General features: G+C 52.7%; 1 protein-coding gene across 1 annotated transcript in view; it reads left to right on the top strand.

Annotated features, from left to right (window-relative positions):
* The window catches only part of LOC134969760 (cadherin-1-like), a 92,928-nt gene that overhangs the window by 52,051 nt on the left and 18,338 nt on the right, over nt 1-22,539 (top strand). The window contains exons 4-8 of the mRNA XM_063945921.1: nt 8,610-8,818; nt 9,696-9,818; nt 18,235-18,390; nt 18,474-18,618; nt 19,489-19,661. Of these exons, the coding sequence (XP_063801991.1) occupies nt 8,610-8,818; nt 9,696-9,818; nt 18,235-18,390; nt 18,474-18,618; nt 19,489-19,661 (806 nt within the window). The remainder of the gene's footprint in view (nt 1-8,609; nt 8,819-9,695; nt 9,819-18,234; nt 18,391-18,473; nt 18,619-19,488; nt 19,662-22,539) is intronic.

Genomic DNA, 22,539 nt, shown 5'->3' with positions numbered 1-22,539 from the left:
TGGAGGTGAAAGCGTAAAGACCTGCTGAGGGACTCTGATTAGACCAGATTAGCCGAATTGTAGATTAGAATTCAGTCCGTCAAGTCAGGCAAAAAAATCGCAAAATAACTCCAGACCCCCGCTGCCGACTCATGCCAGCAACGGCGAGTAGCTAATCCCTGAGTAGGATAAAAAAAGGGGGAAAAAACCAACAAACTCACAACTCTACAAACTCACAGAACTGGAACAGCATAATACATTGCAAGTAACCAAACACCAAGCGCAAACCGACCTCTCATGCGACGGGGCGAATATATCGTCTGTAACTTGACGACTTCCATCGCCCCACCGCCTGGATTTCAGTTCTGGAGAAACCCGCCGCAGCAGCCGACGTCGCCGCGCCTATACGAAAGGAATGGGTACCGAAAGCAGCGGGTGGGAGGCCCAAGCCCGCCAAACAACGACCCAGCATCCAACGGAACTGGTATTTCGTGAGTGGCAGCCCGTCATAATGCAATAGCCAAGACCCCTCCTTAACGGGTCGCACCACCACATATTGCATTGCCAGACCCACCGGGCAAACGCTTTCCTCCAGCGCTGGAACCATTGTGACCCAGCGCCCTCTCCCCACTTGATCCGTCTTGGAGCGCCGCAATCTGCACAGCAAGGACCTCTCACCCACTACCACGTCCCCGACCAGCATGCGCGAATCTGCACTCTTGGAAGGCGCTACCAACTCAGAAACTCGAAAGGCCCCGTGGTAAGCCATTGAGAACGCCAAACTGAACAAGAGCGTCTCAAACCTGGACGACGCGACTCGCCCTACCGCCGCGATGACGGCCGGCAACAAAGCCGCATCGATGGGCCGCCTCCTATCTGGTGGCGTCGGCGCAACTCGCGCCCACCCTTTCATTGCCTTCCGCAGAACCTCGCTTTTCGTTACGTCAGGGACGCCTCGCAGCTTGCAGAAAAATTAGACGCCAGCCAAGTACCGTGATACCACCGCTCGCGACCTACCGGAAACGTAAAGCTGCCATACAAAAGAAAGCATCAGCCGATGCCTGCTCTTACCTTGATGCTGACGACCCTGGACAAACTCCTCCCACTCGCTCCAAGCTTGTCCGTAAGCCTTGAGCGTGGCTGGCGCGATTGACCGCAACGCTAGACCCTCCAGTCCGGCCCGATCACCTGCCAAACATAACCAGGACAGTGAAAACCTTGCTCTTCGGCCTCGGGTGCCAAATCCCAAAATCTCTCCCACTGTCCACGCGACAACGCGTCTGCGATTCCGTTCTCCAAACCGGGCACGTGCTGTGCCCGGAACCATAGGTTCCTACGCAAGCACGTCAAAAGCAATTGTCCGAGCACCCGCAGAACCACTAGCGATTTCGCCCTCTGGTTATTAATCGCATGCACCACGCCCAGATTATCGCACCTAAACACTATGCTGCGGTTAGCCAACCGATCGCCCCAAACTTCCAACGCTACCATAATGGGGAAAAGTTCCAGCAGCACCAGATCTCTTGTAAGACCCTCGCTATGCCAGTTTTCCGGCCAAGAAGCCGCACACCATGATCCCTCCAAAAAACAACCGAATCCAGAAGCACCTGCAGCATCGGTAAACAGCTGCAAACGCTCGCTGTCAACGGCTGGCGCTTGCCATATGTTCACCCCGTTGAAATCCTCCAGGAACGAAGCCCAGACGGCCAAATCCCTTTTTAATTGAGGACAGTCGAACGAAATGATGCGACCTGGCACACCCCGCCGTTGCCCTCTCGAGCTTCCGGCAGGAAACCCTGCCCATCGGTATTACCCGACAAGCAAAGTTCAGCATGCCCAGCAAGGACTGCGCCTGTCGCAGCGTGACTTTACGCGAGCCGTTGAAACGGCGAATGGTTTCGCGGAGCTTCGACACTTTGTCCTGGGGCAGGCGACACTCTCCCGCCACAGTGTCAATTTCAATCCCCAAAAATGATAGGCAGGAGTCCGGACCCTCCGTTTTGTCCTTGGCTACAGGAACACCGAAGTGGTAAAAAAGAGCCCGGGTGCTAAACAGCAAGTCGCCGCACCTTGAGTCATTAGCCGGACCCGCACATAGGAAATCATCGAGGTAATGTGCAACCCCGTGACCGCCTGACGCCGACTCCACGCACCAATGAAGAAAAGTGCTAAAGCGCTCGAAAAACGAGCATGAAACGGAACATCCCATCGGCAGACATTTGTCGATGAAATACTCCGCCCCAATCCGGAAACCCATAAAACGGAATGAGTCCGGATGCAATGGCAGTAATCTAAAAGCTGACTCAACATCGATCTTAGCCATGAGGGCCCCGCTCCCGTAGCTGCGGACCATCTCCAGCGCCTCGTCAAATGACTGATACACCACCGAGCAATAAGCCGGTGGTATTGCGTCGTTGACCGATGCCCCTGGCGGGTAAGAAAGATGCTGGATGAGCCGAAAAGCGCCTGGAGTCTTCTTCGGTACCACCCCGACCGGGGAGATGACCAAGTCATCCACCGGGGGTGACTTAAACGGCCCCTCCATCCTGCCCAACCTGACCTCCTTATCCACTTTCTCCCGTAACACCGTCGGCAAGGCTCGGGCAGACTGAAGGTTCCTATGCGCGCGCACTGACACTTCGCTTGCAACAGGCAAGCGAAAACCAAACTGAAAACCGTCTAACAAAAATTTTGCATCCCTTTTATTAGGATACAGACCCAACCATTTACCCATCGTCTCCAGCTTAACTGGCGTTGGGGCCCTGCTGAGCGGTCCCGCTCGCGGCCTGTTTCGGGTATGGTTGTTTCCCCCGATTTCCCTGTCGTCCCCCTTTGAAACAAGAGGAGGCTGGGTGGGTTCCACCACACTGCTGGCAAGAGTGACGAAAACGACACTGTTTGCCAAATGAACATGTTCCGCTGTTAAAAGCGAAGCATTTCCCTCGAGGGGCAGACCGCCCGCCCATGCGAACGGCCAATCCGCCTGTCTTGGCAAATCCCCCGTCCGCGCCCGCTCCCTGCGCTGATGACCCCGCGCGACGCCCACCTGCTCCCTGTTTCTGGGTTTCCTCCTCCCGCTGGGATGCCCGGGTCACTTTGAGCCAGACCTCCACGTCCTTGAACCCAAAATCCATGACCCGCAGCCCGTCCTGCTTCTCCCGAAACTCTTGGTCATATCGCCGCCATTCCGAGCCCGCGGATGTGCGCTGCATGTCGTGCACGAGATGAAGGTACCGGATGATATTCATGTGCTCTTCCGGCCTATCCTCCAAATAGCACGCCGCAAACACCCAGAAACCGGCCAGCCAGTTATCAAAAGACCGGAAAGCTTCTGTCCCCATGCCCTTCGCAGCGGCCGCCGCTTTGTACTCCTTCTTCATGGCCTTAGTCAAGCCGAATAAGTCCACGAAGTCACCCCTACGTATCTTCTTGCGGCAGCTGTCTCGCAGCCCCCGCATCACTGCGGTGTACTCGCAGCGCACTACCCCAGGCAGATCGCGCCGCTTCTTCGCCCTACGCTCCTCCTCACTAATTCGCCTGCGCCGCTTACGCCTCTTCTGCTGTTTTGCTGCCCTTTTGGCAAATTTTTCGGCCTCCTTCCTTGCCCTAGCAGTACTATCAGCGTCGGACGCTTGCGACGCCAAAGAGGAGGAGGAGGACGAAGAGCTATGCGAACTCGAGCTCGCGGTGGAAATTGATATAGACTGTACCAACTCACCGGATGCCATCGACCTCTCCGACCCGGATTCTTCGTTTCCTTCAGTCCAATCATCGTCCACCACGAAATCTGCCAAATCCCTTTCCTCTCGGCCCTCTGTGGAAGACAAAACAGAAGAGGGCCCGGCCCGTGCTTGCGGCGCACGCCGGGCACCCCGTGTGGAATGCGCAGTGACCGCGCGCCCCTGCTGCTCCCGGTCTGACCTTAGCTCCAGCTCCGCCGCGGCGGCCCCCAGCTCTCGGCAGGCTCGTGCCACTCGCTGCGCCGCTGATGCCCTCCGATTGCCAGACCCCCTGCCTCCCGCAGACTGGCCGAAATCCGCCATCGCCCTAGGGGAGGCCACTGCAACTAACGGCCCCAGAGCCTCCACCACCGTGGCCAGCGCCGACGCTATGGCCCCAGGAGGATCACGTGCGGCGCGACCCCCGGAAACGCCGCCCGAAGGACGACCGGTCCTTGGTTGGGCGCGAGCCCGCGCCCACCGACCGCCCGATGCGACCCGGGGACCCTGCCCCTCATACTCTGACCCGAAAGCAAGTGCCCCCCGGCCGACCCAATCGCTCTCAATTTCCGATCCTTCGCCTTCCCTCTCTAGGGAAGCCGAAGAATCCCCCGGTCCTGGGGAGGACCCGCTGTCGTGCGCAGCGGCCCGTGCCGCGGCCCTGCGGCCGCTGACCCATTCCCTGTCTCCCCTCCCGCCGCGGGACCCGCTGCGTCCCGCCTCCGCAGTGCTGGTGTGGGTAGTCACAGGGACCCGCTGCGCCCCCGCGCGACACCTGACCCGCGGAGTGCACATGCTGCTCCCGGCCACCCCTTGCAGCTCCTGCCGTGTCCCCCTCTCCTATTGCCCCCTCTATGCGCCCAGCGCTGCCTACCCGAGGCATACGCTGCACCCCCCTAATGCGCTCTCTCCCCCTACCGGATTCCGGCATCTGGGGAGTAGAAGCGGGTGGCCTGTGTGATGGTGGCGCCGCTGCGCGCGCACGTGCGCTCCCAGCGGCGTCCGGAGCGAGCGTGGGCGCGCGCGCACCTCGAGCGCGCGTCCCACGTCCTCCCGCCATCGGGTTCTCCTCCTCAGCCACCGCGCGAGGCTCCTGTACAGGCCCCGCGCGGCGACCGCCAGCTCCTCGTCCGGTCCTCTCCCCCCGCCCGGCACTAACGATCGGCCGTGCCAAGGAAGGAGGGCTGGGTCCTGCAGCTACCGGGCTCCCCCCGCGGCGCGCACGCGCGCGCCCGACACGGTCCCGGATTCGGTGGCTCCCGTAGGGGACTGCCGCCGCCCGCCAACCGTCGAGCGGCCTGAAGGGACCCCTGGTCCCCCACGCCGCCCTCGTCCGGCCGGAGTGACCGATTCGGCTGCCGGCGGCGAACCCGCCCGGGCCCTGCTTGTGGTGCCCGCCCCTAGGGACGGAGCCCCGTCCCCCATGCTGCCCACTGCAGCCTCAGGGCCCGCTCGACCGTCTGACCCACGGTACCGAGCCGGGGCCCTTAGGACACGCTGGGGGCGAGCAGCCATATTTAGCAGTTAATTATATGAGGAGAGGGAGGATTAGAACCTTGAGGTAGGGGTTATTCTGTTTGCACGCCAATTATCTTTAAGAAACAAAAAATTTTCTGCTATGCAGCACTCACCTAAAGCAAATCACCAAGAGACTTAAAATGGCCTCACCTTCCCTATATATACCAAACCCTCCCCCTAAAGAAGGCTGTACTTTCCTCACAGCTAGGTCCACCCCTCCCCAGATGTTTAACTCTTTTCTCTCCTATACAGTCAATACTCTCTCCAACTTACCTCATGGGTTTTATGTAATGGCTTCTAACTACAGTATAAATTTCAGAGCAATATATGGCACAGGGATCCTACATTGGCCCAAACATGGTGTCTGATTTATCAACGAGTTTTATCATACGCAACGAGTTCTAAAACTTGTTGCGTATGATAAATGGTGCCCAGCCTATCAGCTCCCAGCTGACATTTTTCAAACGCATGACAGGAGCTGATTGGCTGGAGCACCACTTATCATACACAATGAGTTTTGAAACTTGTTTCATATCATAAAACTCGTTGATAGCCCCCAAGTGATACAGACAGCTTCACCTCAGACAGTTACTGACACAGGTAGTAGTACAGAGCAAAGTGCTATACAGCCATTATGGAATGGCTCCGGTCCTTTCTCTTATACCCTTATCCCTACCGCCCCAACAAACCTAAACACAACGCCCGAACAGATCCCATAAGTCCCGCAACGTTAGTTCACTGAGCATTCAATAAATGTAAAATCTGACAGGTATTATTCAGGCAGGCAGGCTTGGCAAGGTTATGTACCATAACATCATTCAGCGTGTCTATTTTCATATCCGTCCAGTAGACCACATTGTGAGTTTGCCATGGACAGCACAGTGGCACAGTGGTTAGCATTGCTGGCTCACAGCACTGGGTTTGATTCCAGCTGTGGCACTTTTGTGCGTTTCCTCTCACAGCCCAAAGCAAACGGGTAAGTTCATTGGCTTCAGATTGGGCCCTAGTGTCTGCGTGCTGATTTGCTAGAGATTTTAGGCAGCAAGCTCCAAGACAACAGGGACTGACGTGATTAATGAGTTGGGTATTCTCCGGAAAGCACTGCACTATGTGGTGGGACTATATAATAATCATGTAGCAGGCCCAAAGCATGCGTTCGGCTTATTAGTTGCCGTGGGTGCATGCTGCTGCTCCACCTATCTGTGTCCGCGCTCTCGTTTGCAGACATTTAGTTTTCGAAAGTAACCAAATAGCGTAATGATAGCTCAAAGCGGAAGTTGTTTCCTCTCAAGCCCACACCTGCCAGACTGGTTCCTAAAATCACAAGCACTTGTATAGTGAAACGATATTCTCTTATCTGAAACGTAAGTGAAGTTTCACATGAAGCATTGAATGCAAACGTACCAGCTGTGGTCTTGTACAATTGAAGAAGCAATCCTGCATGGAAGGATAATTATTTTTGTTTTATTTTTTAAACAGCTAGTTAAGGCCGCCTTTGATGTCATTTCAGTTCTTTCGTTCTACAAATCATTATCTCCTTTTTAAAATCTCTCTGGAGGTTGCAGAAAACCAAAACAAAACCATAGCTGATGGTAACACAGGCACTCTCACAGCATTCAGCATGCCATGTGTTGGCAGAGGGTAGAAAAGTAGGGGGAGGACTGTACAGTATACAAAGCAGAGCTCAGAGTTGCTGTCCAAAGCCTCTCTGCTCATAACGTAATTTGCCAGTGCAGAATTATAAATCATTAATAGTAGCATAAAGACACAAACCAAGGTAAAAATGTTAACTACTCTTATTGTTCTTATAACCAGTTTATCTAAAATAAAATAAAAAAATAAAAAATATTTTTAGATTTAAATAAAAGTGTATTTGAACCGCACTGTTAAAACATGTGTAAAGCGCTGGTTAGTTTTTATGCATTATCACCAATTTTCCCATGTCCTGTGTGCGTGAGGCAGCTTTGTTTTATATTCCCTGTCTTACACACAGTTTCCTTCCCTGTCTGGGTGCTGTTGTGTAAGTGTAATGCTTGTGGTGATGCAATGCAGCGGGAGTGCACCATTGTCTGTGTAACAATCACTAACACATAAGTGCAGAAGTACAGTGTGTGCTAAGTAACCATAATGCAGCAATCTTCCATTACCTCAGAAACATTCCGCACACAGGCCGCCGGGCTTAGGGGCTGAGTTATCAACACACTTTATCGTACACAACAAGCTTTAAAATGCATTGCATATGATAAATGGTTCTCCAGCCAATCAGCTCCCAACTGTCATGTGTTTGGAGAGAGAAAATGACAGTACAGAGCTGATTGGCTGGTGCACCTTTTATCATATGCAACGCATTTTAAAACTCGTTGTGTATGATAAAACTTGCTGATAAATCAGCACGTGAAGAGTAGGTCACCCTCCCACATTAGAGGTGTGGGACTGGGGGCACGGACTGTCGGCGGGATGAATTGCCCCTTCTCTATGGACCCACAATTTGCAGCTTTGTGGCCCTGCGCCTCCCAAGGATCGGCTACACTACTAGTCACTCAGAGCTCTGGGAAATGTCAACTTCATCCCTAGCAGAGAGGGGCCCGGTACTGAGCCTTCTTAGTGCTGACCCACCTCTCACTACCAACTTCTTGTGCTCCGCATATGGCTCCCCTGGTGCAGTCCTCATGGAACCTGGTAATGCTGTGTCACCTATTATACAGCGGATAGGCAGCCATTTTGTGACCTAAATTAATATTCATGAGTGTGCAAGCTATTAATCCACTAAGAACCGGTTGTCCTCTCCTCCTAAATATATCCCCGTGTAACAGCCCCATGTGATGCCTCGTGTACTCTCTTGTGTGGTGAGGGAGGCGTAGGCGTCGTGTAATAGCAGCTACACCCGGCATGGGCACATTTTTTGTCATTTTGTGCCGCCCTTCTGTAATCTACCATGCAATTAGCTTTTTATAGCTGTAATATGGTTCCATTTTTGGCAACACGTGGCTCTCTAGCTGTTGTGGAACAACAAATCACAGCATGCCAGGCCAGTGTCTGACGAGATGCACTCTGAGGAAATATACTGAATTGCTGAAAGGGTGAGGTGCTCCCTGTAGGGTGGCGGTGGGGCGATGGGGGGACCCGCCTTCATAGAACGTCACATGCATCTAACTTTATTTTGAAAGGACATATGACACCCCTCCGGTGACCTATCTATAACGGGTGGAGGGTGTGAGGTGCACAACGGCCTCTGGGCACCCTGCACATATCACTGGGACTGCCGCGCCATTTTCCCAGAGACATGTGCAGTGGACTCTTACATTCAGCCTCAATACTGAATATTGAACCTTGTTTGGAAATCTATCGATCACCTCTAATCTTGTGACATTTTATTTTATTATTTTCTTCCAGTTGTCTTTCAAAAGTGTGCGGGACCCCGGATACTGCACTATGTCTCAGAAGACCCGGATTTTGAAGTCCAAGCGAACGGTTCAGTTGCCGTTAAGAATCCCACACAAGTGCATAGGCACAGAACCTTCCATGTTTCCGCGGTAGAAGGGGGGAAATTTCTATCTGAAACTACTGTGACCTTGAAAAAGAAGCACTCTCATCATAGCAAGGTGATTTCCCGGCCACAGCCCCATCCGTATCTTATATACTGTGTAGCAGCATCTCCCAAACCCCCCACTGCAGTCCAGGTTTAAAGGATATCCATGCTTCAGCACAGGACAGGTGACTTAAGGGGGACATTTACTAAGCAGTGATAAAAGTGGAGAAGTGAGCCAGTGGAGAAGTTGCTTATGGCAACCAATCAGCATTGATGTAACATTTATAATTTGCATACTATACAGTTGTACGGAGCAGCTGATTGGTTGCCATGGGCAACTTCTCCATTGGCTCACCTCCACTTTTATCACTGCTTAGTAAATGCATACCTTAATTAGTACCTCAGTCAATTTGATTTAACCATCTGGACTCAACCATGGATATCCTGTAAACCTGGGCTGCAAAGGCGGATTTTGGGAAATTCTGCTGAATAATATACTATAATGAGCTAAATACCAGCTGCAAGTATATGGGGTTATAAGAAACTGCTTATAATAAAAAATGTGTATGTATGAACAGTATATGTTTACATATACAGTATGTGTGTGTGTGTGTATATGTATGTATGTATGTATGTATATGTATATATATAGTGTTCATTCTAGCACCCTGCACCTTTCAAAATCCGTGTAGTTCCTCTTTCCTGCCTGTGGTGTCACTCTCTGCTGTGGTGCTTCTCAGCACACTCTGATCTGTTACTCAGTGCTGTGATACAGACCTGTGTGTGCCGAGAAGCACCAGAGCAGAGAGCGACACCCCAGGCAGGAGAGAGGAACTGCACAGGATTGGAAAGGTGCAGGGTGCTAGAATGAACACTATATATATATATATATATTAGTTTTTGCAAAAAAAGAATACTGTAGTAGCTTTTCTCATGTTTGACTTTTTCAGGGAGAAAAAAAGCATCACGCCAGCTCCGAGCATGGGCGGAAAAGACAAAAGAGAGACTGGGTCATCCCCCCATTCTCTGTGTCGGAGAATGGAAGAGGTCCCTACCCCAAGCCTCTGATGCAGGTATGTTTCTACAGACACATTGCAGATTGCTGCCTTTGCAGCAGTAAGGGGAAATGTAGAGATGGGCGCATGTCGGCAGTAAACACACAGGAGGATGCATATATTCATCCGTACGTACAGTAGTGTGCATATGTATTAGTGTGCACTGCTCCAGTGCCGTCCCTCAACCCGTGATGTCACGTGACGGGCAAGGCGGCTGTGGCGAGCAGCCTGGATCCTGTGGACCCTCCACACGCCGCAGGGTGCCCAGAGTATCACTTGGATGCTGCACTACTGGCTGCTTTCTGCTAATAAGATGCAGGGGCTTGGGCGATGGCACCGCTCGCACCCCCCTGATTACCCAGAATATAGACATTGGGGTCTATTCATGAAGCAGTGAAAAGTGTGGAGAAGTGAGCCAGTGGAGAAGTTGCCATGGCAACCAATCAGCATTGAAGTAATATTTATAATTTGCATACTATACAATTGTACGGAGCAGCTGATTGGTTGCCATGGGCAACTTCTCCACAGGCTCACTTCTCCACTCTTTTCACTGCTTCATGAATAGACCCCATTGATATAACGCTGCTGGGAGAGCTTTCAGGCTAGGAGTGCTCCGTCTTTCTGCGGGCTCCCGGTTAATGCCAGATATATTACATATTTCGCAAACGTTTTCCCAGTTACAATTTAACAGCATCCGCATAAACTTTGGCGTGCATTGTGCCTGCACTACTGCGCAGCCCCCCCATATCCAGTATCACTGGACAGAAGAATGGTACCCAACGGTGCAAGTATGCGGGTACGGGTGGTACGGCGTACCCTTAAGAATTTAGCCGTGGGTACGCCGTACCCACACCGACGGGCCGCAGCTCCTCTTCCCTCCCTGCCTCTGCTGCTCCCCGCCACACCGCCGCTGATGTGAGGGGAGGAGAGCGCAGCCTGCACCTCTCCTTCCCCTCAGTCTCCGGCGGGTGCGGGTGTCTTCGTTCAAGTCAGCGCCGCCCGTGAGCCAATCAGAGCTCTCGGGACCGCGAGCTCTGATTGGCTCACGGATCGGCGCTGAATTGAACTGAGACACCCGCACCCGCCGGAGACTGAGGGGTAGGAGAGGCGCAGGCTGCGCTCTCCTCCCCTCACACAGACAGGACAGCAGCGGCAGCGGTGAGTAGCAGGGGACCTGGCACTGAGGGATATCTGGCACTGGGGGGGGCATGTATACCTGGCACTGAGGGATATCTGGCACTGGGGGCATGTATACCTGGCACTGGGGGACATCTGGCACTGGGGGGGCATGTATACCTGGCACCGGGGGATATATGGCACTGGGGGGGCATGTATACCTGGCACCGGGGGATATATGGCACTGGGGGGGCATGTATACCTGGCACTGGGGGACATCTGGCACTGGGGGGGCATGTATATCTGGCACTGGGGGATATATGGCACTGGGGGGGGCATGTATACCTGGCACTGGGGGACATCTGGCACTGGGGGGGCATGTATATCTGGCACTGGGGGATATATGGCACTGGGGGGGGCATGTATACCTGGCACTGGGGGATATATGGCACTGGGGGGGCATGTATACCTGGCACTGGGGGATATCTGGCACTGGGGGGGCATGTATACCTGGCACTGGGGGATATATGGCACTGGGGGGGCATGTATACCTGGCACTGGGGGATATATGGCACTGGGGGGGCATGTATACCTGGCACTGGGGGATATCTGGCACTGGGGGCATATCTGGCCCTGGGGGGATATCTGGCACTGGGGGGCATGTATACCTGGCACTGGGGGTATATCTGTCACTGAGGGGGCATGTATAACTGGCACTGGGGGCTTATCTGGCACTGGGGGATATCTGGCACTGGGGGGACATGTGTATCTGGCACTGGGGGCATTTCTGTATCTGGCACTGGGGGCATATCTGGCACTGGGGGGGCATTTTTGTATCTGGAACTGGGGGGCAATGTATATCTGACACAGTGGGGGCATTTGTGTATCTGGCACTGTGGGGCAATGTGTATCTGGCACTGTGAGGCAATGTATATCTGGCACTCTGGGGGCATTTGTGTATCTGGCGGCAATGTATATCTGGCACTCTGGGGGCATTTGTGTATCTGGCACAGTGGGGTAATGTGTATCTGGCACTGTGAGGCAATGTATATCTGGCACTGCGGGGGCATTTGTGTATCTGGCACAGTGGGGTAATGTGTATCTGGCACTGTGGGGCAATGTATATCTGGCACTGTGGGGCAATGTATATCTGGCACTGTGGGGGCATTTGTGTATCTGGCACAGTGGGGTAATGTGTATCTGGCACTGTGAGGCAATGTATATCTGGCACTCTGGGGGCATTTGTGTATCTGGCACAGTGGGGTAATGTGTATCTGGCACTGTGGGGCAATGTATATCTGGCACTGTGGGGCAACATGTATCTGGCACTATTGGGGTCATATGTGTATCTGCCCCTCCCCCCATATGTGTATCACGCCCCCATTTTCATTGGCCACGCCCCATGTGGCATTTGGCCACACCCATTTTTGGCGCGCACACACAGTGCCCATAAAACATTTTTTCTACTTGCACCACTGGGTACCACCGGACAAGTATAGGTACTGGGATGCCACACGGGCAGGAGCAGGGTGCGTGATGAGTGCTCCTTCCCTCCCAGAACCTGTGGGAGATCACCCCTGTCGTACACTGCAAGGCGTAACGCTAATTCCCGCAGCGCTACACAATTGCTTGGGAACACCGAGAATGACCTCATGTGACCTTTTCATAGATGACGGAATGTTATTTCTCTAACGTCCTAGTGGATGCTGGGAACTCCGTAAGGACCATGGGGAATAGCGGGCTCCGAAGGAGGCTGGGCACTCTAGAAAGATCTTAGACTACCTGGTGTGCACTGGCTCCTCCCACTATGACCCTCCTCCAAGCCTCAGTTAGATTTCGTGCCCGGCCGAGGTTGGATGCACACTAGGGGCTCTCCTGAGCTCTTAGAAAGTTATAGTCTTAGAATTTGTTATTTTCAGTGAGACCTGCTGGCAACAGGCTCACTGCAGCGAGGGACTAAGGGGAGAAGAAGCGAACTCGCCTGCTTGCAGCCGGATTGGGCTTCTTAGGCTACTGGACACCATTAGCTCCAGAGGGAACGACCGCAGGCCCAGCCTTGATGTTCGGTCCCGGAGCCGCGCCGCCGTCCCCCTTACAGAGCCAGAAGCAAGAAGATGGTCCGGAAAATCGGCGGCATGAAGACTCTGTCTTCACCAAGGTAGCGCACAGCACTGCAGCTGTGCGCCATTGCTCCTCTCACACACTTCACACTCCGGTCACTGAGGGTGCAGGGCGCTGGGGGGGGCGCCCTGAGGCAGCAATAAAAACACCTTGGCTGGCTAAAATACCTCAATATATGGCCCCAGGGGCTATATATGAGGTAAATACCCCTGCCAGAATTCCATAAAAAACGGGAGAATAGGCCGCGAAAAAGGGGCGGAGCCTATCTCCTCAGCACACTGGCGCCATTTTTCCCTCACAGCTCGGCTGGAGGGAAGCTCCCTGGCTCTTCCCTGCAATTCTACAGTACAGTAAGAGGGAAAAGAGAGGGGGGGCATTAAAATTGGCACTGTATACAGTATATTATATAAAAGCTATTAGGGACATAACTCAGTTAGTCCCTGTATATATATAGCGCTCTGGTGTGTGCTGGCATACTCTTACTCTGTCCCCCCAAAGGGCTTTTGTGGGTCCTGTCCTCGTTTAGAGCATTCCCTGTGTGTCTGCGGTGTGTCGGTACGGCTGTGTCGACATGTTGAATGAGGAGGCTTATATGGTGACAGAACAGAGGCCGATATATGTGATGTCGCCCCCTGTGGGGCCGACACCAGAGTGGATGGATAGGTGAAAGGTATTAACCGACAGTGTCAACTCCTTACATAAAAGGGTGGATGACGTAACAGCTGTGGGACAGCCGGCTTCGCAGCCCGTGCCTGCCCAGGCGTCTCAAAGGCCATCAGGGGCTCAAAAACGCCCGCTCTCTCAGATGGCAGACACAGATGTCGACACGGAGTCTGACTCCAGTGTCGACAAGGTGGAGACATATACACAATCCACTAGGAACATCCGTGACGTGATCCCGGCAATAAAAAATGTGTTATACATTTCTGACTTTAACCCAAGCACCTCTAAAAATGGGTTTTAGGTTTGGGGAGAAAAAACAGGCAGTGTTTTGTTCCCCCATCAGATGAATAAATGAAGTGTGTGAAAGCGTGGGTTCCCCCGTTAAGAAACTGGTAATTTATAAAAAAGTTACTGATGGCGTACCCTTTCCCGCCAGGTGGATAAGTTACGCTGGGAGATATCCCCTAAAGTGGATAAGGCGCTCACACGTTTGTCAAAAAAGGTGGCACTGCCGTCTTAGGATACGGCCACTTTAATAGGTACCTGTTGATAAAAAACAGGAGGCTATCCTGAAGTCTGTATTTACACACTCAGGTACTAGACTGAGACCTGCAGATAGTGCTGCTGCAGCGTGGTTGGTGACCCTGTCAAACAGGGATACTAGTTGGCAAACATAAAAACATATTAAAGACGTCGTCTTATATATGGGGGATGCACAGAGGGATATTTTGCCGGCTGGCATCCAAAATAAATGTAATGTCCATTCTGTCAGGAGGGTATTAGAGACCTGTCACTGGACAGGTGATGCTGACTTAAAAAGCGCATAGAGAGCCTTATAAGGGTGAGGAATTATTTGGGGATGGTCTCTGGGACCTCGTATCCACAGCAACTGCTGGGAAGAAATAATTTTACCTCAGGTTTCCTCACAGACAAAGGTACAGTCCTTTCGGCTTCAGAAAAGCAAGCGGGTCAAATGGCGCTTCCTTTCTGTACAGAGACAAGGGTAGAGGGAAAAAAGCTGCACCAGTCAGCCTGTTCCCAGAATCAAGATTCTTCCCCCGCCTCCTGTGAGGCCACACCATGACGCGGGTGCTCCACAGGTGTAGCCAGGTACGGTGGGGGGCCGTCTCAAAAATTTCAGCAATTAGTGGGCTCGCTCACAGGTGGATCCCTGTTTCTTTCAAGTAGTATTTCAGGGGTACAAGCTGGAATTCGAGATGTCTCCCCCCAGCCGTTTCCTAAAATATGCCTTGCTGACAACTCCCTCAGGCAGGGAGGCTGTGCTAGAGGCAATTAATAAGCGGTATTCCCAGCAGGTAATACTCAAGGTGCCCCTACTTCAACAAGGACGGGGTTACTATTCCACACGGGTTGGGGTACCGAAACCGCATGGTTCGGTGTGACCCATTTTATATTTAAAATCCTTGAACACAAAAATTCAAGTTCAAGATGGAATCGCTCAGGGCGGTTATTCCAAGCCTGGACGAGGGGGATTACATGGTATCCTGGGACATCAAGGATGCTTACCTGCATGTCCCCATTTACCATCCTCGCCAGGAGTACCTCAGATTTGTGGTACAGGATTACCATTACCAAGTCCAGACACTGCCGTTTGGACTGTACATGGCACCGAGGGTGTTTTATCAAGGTAATGGCCGAAATGTTGATACTCCTTCAAAAAAAAAAAAAAAAGGGAGTTGTAATTATCCCGTACTTGGACAATCTCGTTATAAGGGCGAGGTCCAAGGAGCAGTTGGTAGTCGGGGTAGCACTATTTTGGAAAGTGCTACAACAGCATGGTTGGATTCTAAACAGTCCAAAGTCACAGCTGGTTCCTATGACACGTCTACTGTTCCTGGGGATGGTTCTGGACATAAACCAGAAATAGTGTTTCTCCCGGAGGAGAAAGCCAAGGAGTTGTCATCTCTAGTCAGAGACCTCCTGAAGCCAAAATAGGTAGCGGTGCATCATTGCACGCGAGTCCTGGGAAAAATGGTAGCTTCCTACGAAGCAATCCCATTAGGCAGGTTCCATACAAGAACTTTTCAGAGGGACCTGTTGGACAAGTGGTCCGGATCGCATCTTCCGATGCATAGGCTGATAACCCTGTCTCCAAGGACCAGGGTATCTCTACTGTGGTGGCTGCAGAGTGCCCATCTTCAAGAGGGCCGCAGATTCGGCATACAGGACTGGGTCCTGGTAACCACGGATGCCAGCCTTCGAGGCTGGGGGGCAGTCACACAGGGAAGAAATTTCCAGGGACTTTGGTCAAGTCAGGTTATTTCCCTACACATAAATATTCTGGACCTGAGGGCCATTTACAATGCCCTGAGGCCGGCAAGGCCTCTGCTTCAAAACCAGCCGGTACTGATCCAATCAGACAACATCACGGCAGTCGCCCATGTAAACCAACAGGGCGGCACAAGAAGCAGGATGGCGATGGCAGAAGCCACAAGGATTCTCCGATAGCGGAAAATCATGTGTTAGCACTGTCAGCAGTGTTCATTCCCGGAGTGGACAACTGGGAAGCAGATCTTCTCAACAGACACGACCTCCACCCGGGAGAATGGGGACTTCCTCCAGAAGTCTTCCAATAGGATTGTACACCATTGGGAAAGGCCACAGGTGGACATGATGGCGTCCCGCCTCAACAAAAAGCTATAAAAGATATTGCACCGGGTCAAGGGACCCTCAGGCGATAGCTATGGACGCTCTGGTAACACCGTGGGTGTACCAGTCGGTTTATGTGTTCTCCCCTCTGCCTCTCATACCAAAGGTACTGAGAATAATAAGAAGGCGAGGAGTAAGAACGATACTCGTGGATGGCCAAGAAGAGCTTGGTACCCAGAACTTCAAGAATTTATATCAGAGGACCCATGGCCTCTGCCACTCAGACAGGACCTGCGGCAGCAGGGGCCCTGTCTGTTCCAAGACTTACCGCGGCTGCGTTTGTCGGCATGGCGGTTGAACGCCGGATCCTGAAGGAAAAGGGCATTCCGGAGGAAGTCATTCCTACGCTTACTAAAGCCAGGAAAGAGGTTACAGCAACTCATTATCACCGCATATGGCGAAAATATGTTGCATGGTGTGAGGCCGAAAGGGCCCCAACAGAGGAATTTCAACTGGGTCGATTTCTGCATTTCCTGCAAGCAGGAGTGACTATGGGCCTTAAATTGGGTTCCATTAAGGTACAGATCTCGGCTCTGTCGATTTTCTTTCAAAAAGAACTAGCTTCAGTACCTGAAGTTCAGACATTTATAAAAAGGAGTGCTGCAGAGTCAGCCCCCGTTTGTGCCTCCTGTGGCACCTTGGGATCTCAACGTGGTGTTGAGTTTCTTAAAATCACATTGGTTTGAACCACTAAAAACCGTGGATCTGAAATATCTCACGTGGAAGGTGGTTATGTTATTGGCCTTGGCTTCTGCCAGGCGAGTATCAAAGTTGGCGGCTTTGTCTTGTAAAAGCCCTTATTTGATTTTCCATATGGATAGGGCAGAATTGAGGACTCGTCCCCAGTTTCTCCCAAAGGTGGTGTCAGCGTTTCACCTGAACCAGCCTATTGTGGTGCCTAGGCTACTAGGGACTTGGAGGACTCCAAGTTGCTAGACGTTGTCAGGGCACTGAAAATATATGTTTCCAGAACGGCTAGAGTCAGAAAATCTGACTCGCTGTTTATCCTATATGCACCTAACAAGCTGGGTGCTCCTGCTTCTAAGCAGACTATTGCTCGTTGGATTTGTAGTACAATTCAGCTTGCACATACTGTGGCAGGCCTGCCACAGCCAAAATCTGTCAATGCCCATTCCACAAGGAAGGTGGGCTCATCTTGGGCGGCTGCCCGAGAGGTCTCGGCTTTACAACTTTGCCGAGCAGCTACTTGGTCAGGGGCAAACACGTTTGCAAAATTCTACAAATTTGATACCCTGGCTGAGGAGGACCTGGAGTTCTCTCATTCAGTGCTGCAGAGTCATCCGCACTCTCCCGCCCGTTTGGGAGCTTTGGTATAATCCCCATGGTCCTTACGGAGTTCCCAGCATCCACTAGGACGTTAGAGAAAATAAGAATTTACTCACCGGTAATTCTATTTCTCGTAGTCCGTAGTGGATGCTGGGCGCCCATCCCAAGTGCGGTTTATCTGCAATACTTGTACATAGTTATGGTTAACTAAATCGGGTTATTGTTGAGCCATCTGTTGAGAGGCTCTATTGTTTCATACTGTTAACTGTGTTTCATATCACGAGTTGTACGGTGTGATTGGTGTGGCTGGTATGAGTCTTACCCGGGATTCAAAATCCTTCCTTATTGTGTACGCTCGTCCGGGCACAGTACCTAACTGAGGCTTGGAGGAGGGTCATAGTGGGAGGAGCCAGTGCACACCAGGTAGTCTAAGATCTTTCTAGAGTGCCCAGCCTCCTTCGGAGCCCGCTATTCCCCATGGTCCTTACAGAGTTCCCAGCATCCACTACGGACTACGAGAAATAGAATTACCGGTGAGTAAATTCTTATTTTTTGTCTTTCTCTTTTCTTCCTTTAGGTTAAATCGAGCAAGGATAAGGAAGTAACCGTGTATTACGCCATTACCGGTCAGGGGGCTGATACCCCGCCTGTGGGGCTGTTTACCATTGATCGGACAACCGGCTGGCTAAGTGTCACTGCGCCGTTGGATAGAGAAAATATAGCTAACTACATCGTAAGTATACCACCCAAAGTAACGATGGCTGCCTCCGATGGTTATAATGGCGTGGAACTAACCGCTGCAAATGATTGTTTCAGCTTTTTGTCCACGCTACGTCGTCATCTGGAGCACAGGTAGAGAATCCCATAGATATCGATGTCAGAGTCGTGGATCAGAACGACAACCACCCAAAATTCACCCAGGAGTGCTTTTTTGGCTCAGTGCCTGAAGGATCCAAGCCAGGTAAGTTGTACTGGTACCTATCTTATGAGACAGCCCCAACATATACCACAGCAGTGTACAATTAGATGCTTCATGGTAGCATTGAAAATGTATTCTTGGTCACTGTGGGGTTTTTCTTCTTATTATTCTGTACATACGGGTCCGTAGGTGTACTTTGATCCGGATTCAGTGTTGGATGGAAGTTCTATGCCGCATGCAAGCAGCTTTATATTCCGTCCGATCTCTAGGAGGGGCATGCAGAAATAGGGGCGACACGCCCCCATATCTAGGAACGCAGCCCTCCCTCCACACCGTCCCCACCCCCTCAAGGCCGCCGCTTGTTAATCAGGCAGCAGAAGAGGGGAATTATGGGTGACAACGCAAGGCCTTGCGCAGCCGCAGATTCCCGATAACCAGGAACCAGCCTCACCTCTACTGCGCTGAACTCGGAATCAGGCCCTTGTGGCTCGTGCGCTTCCGCTGCTTAAGTGCACTGTGCAATTCAAATACAATAGCCGCGGTCGGTGACCGCCATTTAAAATGCGGTTAAAACCTGGGTTTCCGCACTTGTTATCTGCTCACAACCTTATGATGTGCGAGCAGAAACAAGTGAGGGCATCTGTGCCGCAGTTGCCGTGTACAGCGCTGCCCTTATGTGATGGAAACTTGCATCTGCCCCCTATTGGTTATATAGGTAAGTTACACAGCTGCAGTCCCTATTTAGTTACTGTCTATGATTTTAAATGTGAATTTAGAAATGATATAGGACCAGCCGTGTTCTCCGAAACGTCCAGAACAAATGCTTAAGTTAAATAATGTTATCATTGTCTGTATAACACCTCTCCAGTACAGTTTTGCTCTATTGTCGCTGACCCCCCTATTTAATTAAAGGTACCCCTGTGATGAATGTGACGGCGGAGGACGCCGATGACAGCGTGAATACCAATAATGGGATTGTTTGGTACTATATCACCGCCCAGGACCCAGACCCCAACAAAATGATGTTTACCATAAATCCCGTAACTGGTCTGATCAGTGTCATCGAAACAGGATTGGATCGTGAGGTACGTGATGGCTGTGTGCGGGAATTCTCTGCTCTGCGCATGGAGCCGCACTCAGATAAGGATCAGCGCCGACATGCCGGAGATAGCGTTTTTCTCTTATTCACTAAAGGCTGTCGCTGGCCGTTGCTGAGTATCGCCAGAGGTGACCATCGCTGGGGGTATCTGCGATCCCAGTACAACACATGGGGAAGCCTAAACCGCAGGGACGGCGGTGATACTTGTGCGGCTGCTGTTTTCCAATCACTGTAAAAAATAATAATAATTTAGATTTTATATTAGTTATGTTTTATTGGGATGGTATCAGGATCCCGGTGCTTGGGATGCCGGCAGTCAGAATACCGACAGGGGCAATACCGACAGGGGCATCTCCATGCACAGAATCCTGACATCTGGTAGATAAGTAGTCTAACCCCCAAACCCTAACCCTTCCTCCCTGCAGCCTAACCCTCCCCCATTACTGCCTAACCCTCCCCGCAGCCTAACCATAACACTCCCCCATTACTGCCTAACCCTCCCTCCCCGCAGCCTAACCATAACCCTCCCCCAATACTGCCTAACCCTCCCTCCCCGCAGCCTAACCATAACCCTCCCCAATTAGTGCCTAACCCTCCCTCCCCGCAGCCTAACCATAACCCTTCCTCCCTGCAGCCTAACCCTCCCCCATTACTGCATAACCCTCCCCCATTACTGCCTAACCCTCCCTCCCCGCAGCCTAACCATAACCCTCCCCGATTAGTGCCTAACCCTCCCTCCCCGCAGCCTAACCCTAACCCTCCCTCCCCGCAGCCGAACCCTAACCCTCCCTCCCTGCAGCCTAACCCTCCCCCAATACTGCCTAACCCTCCCCCATTACTGCCTAACCCTCCCTCCCCGCAGCCTAACCATAACCCTCCCCGATTAGTGCCTAACCCTCCCTCCCCGCAGCCTAACCCTAACCCTCCCTCCCCGCAGCCGAACCCTAACCCTCCCTCCCTGCAGCCTAACCCTCCCCCAATACTGCCTAACCCTCCCCCATTACTGCCGAACCCTCCCTCCCCGCAGCCTAACCATAACCCTCCCCGATTAGTGCCTAACCCTCCCTCCTCGCAGCCTAACCCTAACCCTCCCCGCAGCCGGACCCTAACCCTCCATCCCTGCAGCCTAACCCTCCCCCAATACTGCCTAACCCTCCCCCATTACTTCCTAACCCTCCCTCCCCGCAGCCTAACCCTAACCCTCCTCCGATGATGTCTAACCCTAACCCTCCCTCCCCGCAGCCGAACCCTAACCGTCCCTCCCCACAGCCTAACCCTCCCCCATTACTGCCTAACCCTCCCTCCCCCATTAGTGCCTAACCCTTCCTCCCTGCAGCCTAACCCTCCCCCGATGATGTCTAACCCTAACCCTCCCCGCATCCTAACTCTAACCCTCCCCCATTAGTGCCTAACCCTTCCTCCCCACAGCCTAACCCTAACCCTCCCCGGTGGTGTCTAACCCTAATCCTCCCTCCCCGCAGCCTAACCCTAACCCTCCTTGATGATGTCTAACCCTAACCCTCCCGCATCCTAACCCTAACCCTCCCCCATTAGTGCCTAACCTTTCCTCCCCGCAGCCTAACCCTCTCCAATGGTGTCTAACCCTCCCTCCCTCCCCGAAGCCTAACCCTAACCCTCCCCCCACTGCCTAAACCTAATCTCCCCCCTTCCCCCGCAGCCTAACCCTAACCCTCCCCCACAGCCTAAACCCAACCTCTCCCCCCTTCCCCTGCAGCCTAACCCTCCCTCACAGCCTAAACCCAACCTCTCCCCCCTTCCCCCGCAGCCTAACCCTAACCATCCCGCCACAGCCTAAACCTAATCTCCCCCCTTCCCCTGCAGCCTAACCCTAACCCTCCCCCACAGCCTAAACCCAACCTCTCCCCCCTTCCCCTGCAGCCTAACCCTAACCCTCCCCCACAGCCTAAACCCAACCTCTCCCCCCTTCCCCTGCAGCCTAACCCTAACCCTCCCGCCACAGCCTAAACCTAATCTCCCCCCTTCCCCTGCAGCCTAACCCTAACCCTCCCCCACAGCCTAAACCCAACCTCTCCCCCCTTCCCCTGCAGCCTAACCCTAACCCTCCCCCACAGCCTAAACCCAACCTCTCCCCCCTTCCCCTGCAGCCTAACCCTAACCCTCCCGCCACAGCCTAAACCTAATCTCCCCCCTTCCCCTGCAGCCTAACCCTAACCCTCCCCCACAGCCTAAACCCAACCTCTCCCCCCTTCCCCTGCAGCCTAACCCTAACCCTCCCCCACAGCCTAAACCCAACCTCTCCCCCCTTCCCCTGCAGCCTAACCCTAACCTGCACCGACATACTTGCGATTGGGATGTAGGTAGTCGGGATTCCGGAGCCGGCATTGTGATCTATGTTGGGATTGCGGCGTTGGTCTTCTGACCAGTGTCGGAATTATGACGTCTGTATTCCGACTGCTGACATCCGGAACTCCGGTATGCTGACTGGATCCTGTTTAATGGAGAATGCTACAAGAAGCCCAACTCTGGGCTTCCAATGCAGCGGGCATTGTGCGGCCTGGCAAAGTCTGGTCACGCATGTAAGTTTTCTCTGACGTCCTAAGTGGATGCTGGGGACTCCGTCAGGACCATGGGGATTAGCGGCTCCGCAGGAGACAGGGCACAAAACTAAAGCTTTAGGATCAGGTGGTGTGTACTGGCTCCTCCCCCTATGACCCTCCTCCAAGCCTCAGTTAGGTTTTTGTGCCCGTCCGAGCAGGGTGCAATCTAGGTGGCTCTCTTAAGGAGCTGCTTAGAAAAAGTTTTTAGGTTTCTTATTTTCAGTGAGTCCTGCTGGCAACAGGCTCACTGCATCGAGGGACTTAGGGGAGAGAAGTGAACTCACC

The sequence above is a fragment of the Pseudophryne corroboree genome, chromosome 11 (genome assembly GCF_028390025.1).
Source record: "Pseudophryne corroboree isolate aPseCor3 chromosome 11, aPseCor3.hap2, whole genome shotgun sequence".
In the NCBI taxonomy this organism is placed as follows: domain Eukaryota; kingdom Metazoa; phylum Chordata; class Amphibia; order Anura; family Myobatrachidae; genus Pseudophryne; species Pseudophryne corroboree.
This window is presented reverse-complemented; position numbering and strand designations above follow the sequence as displayed.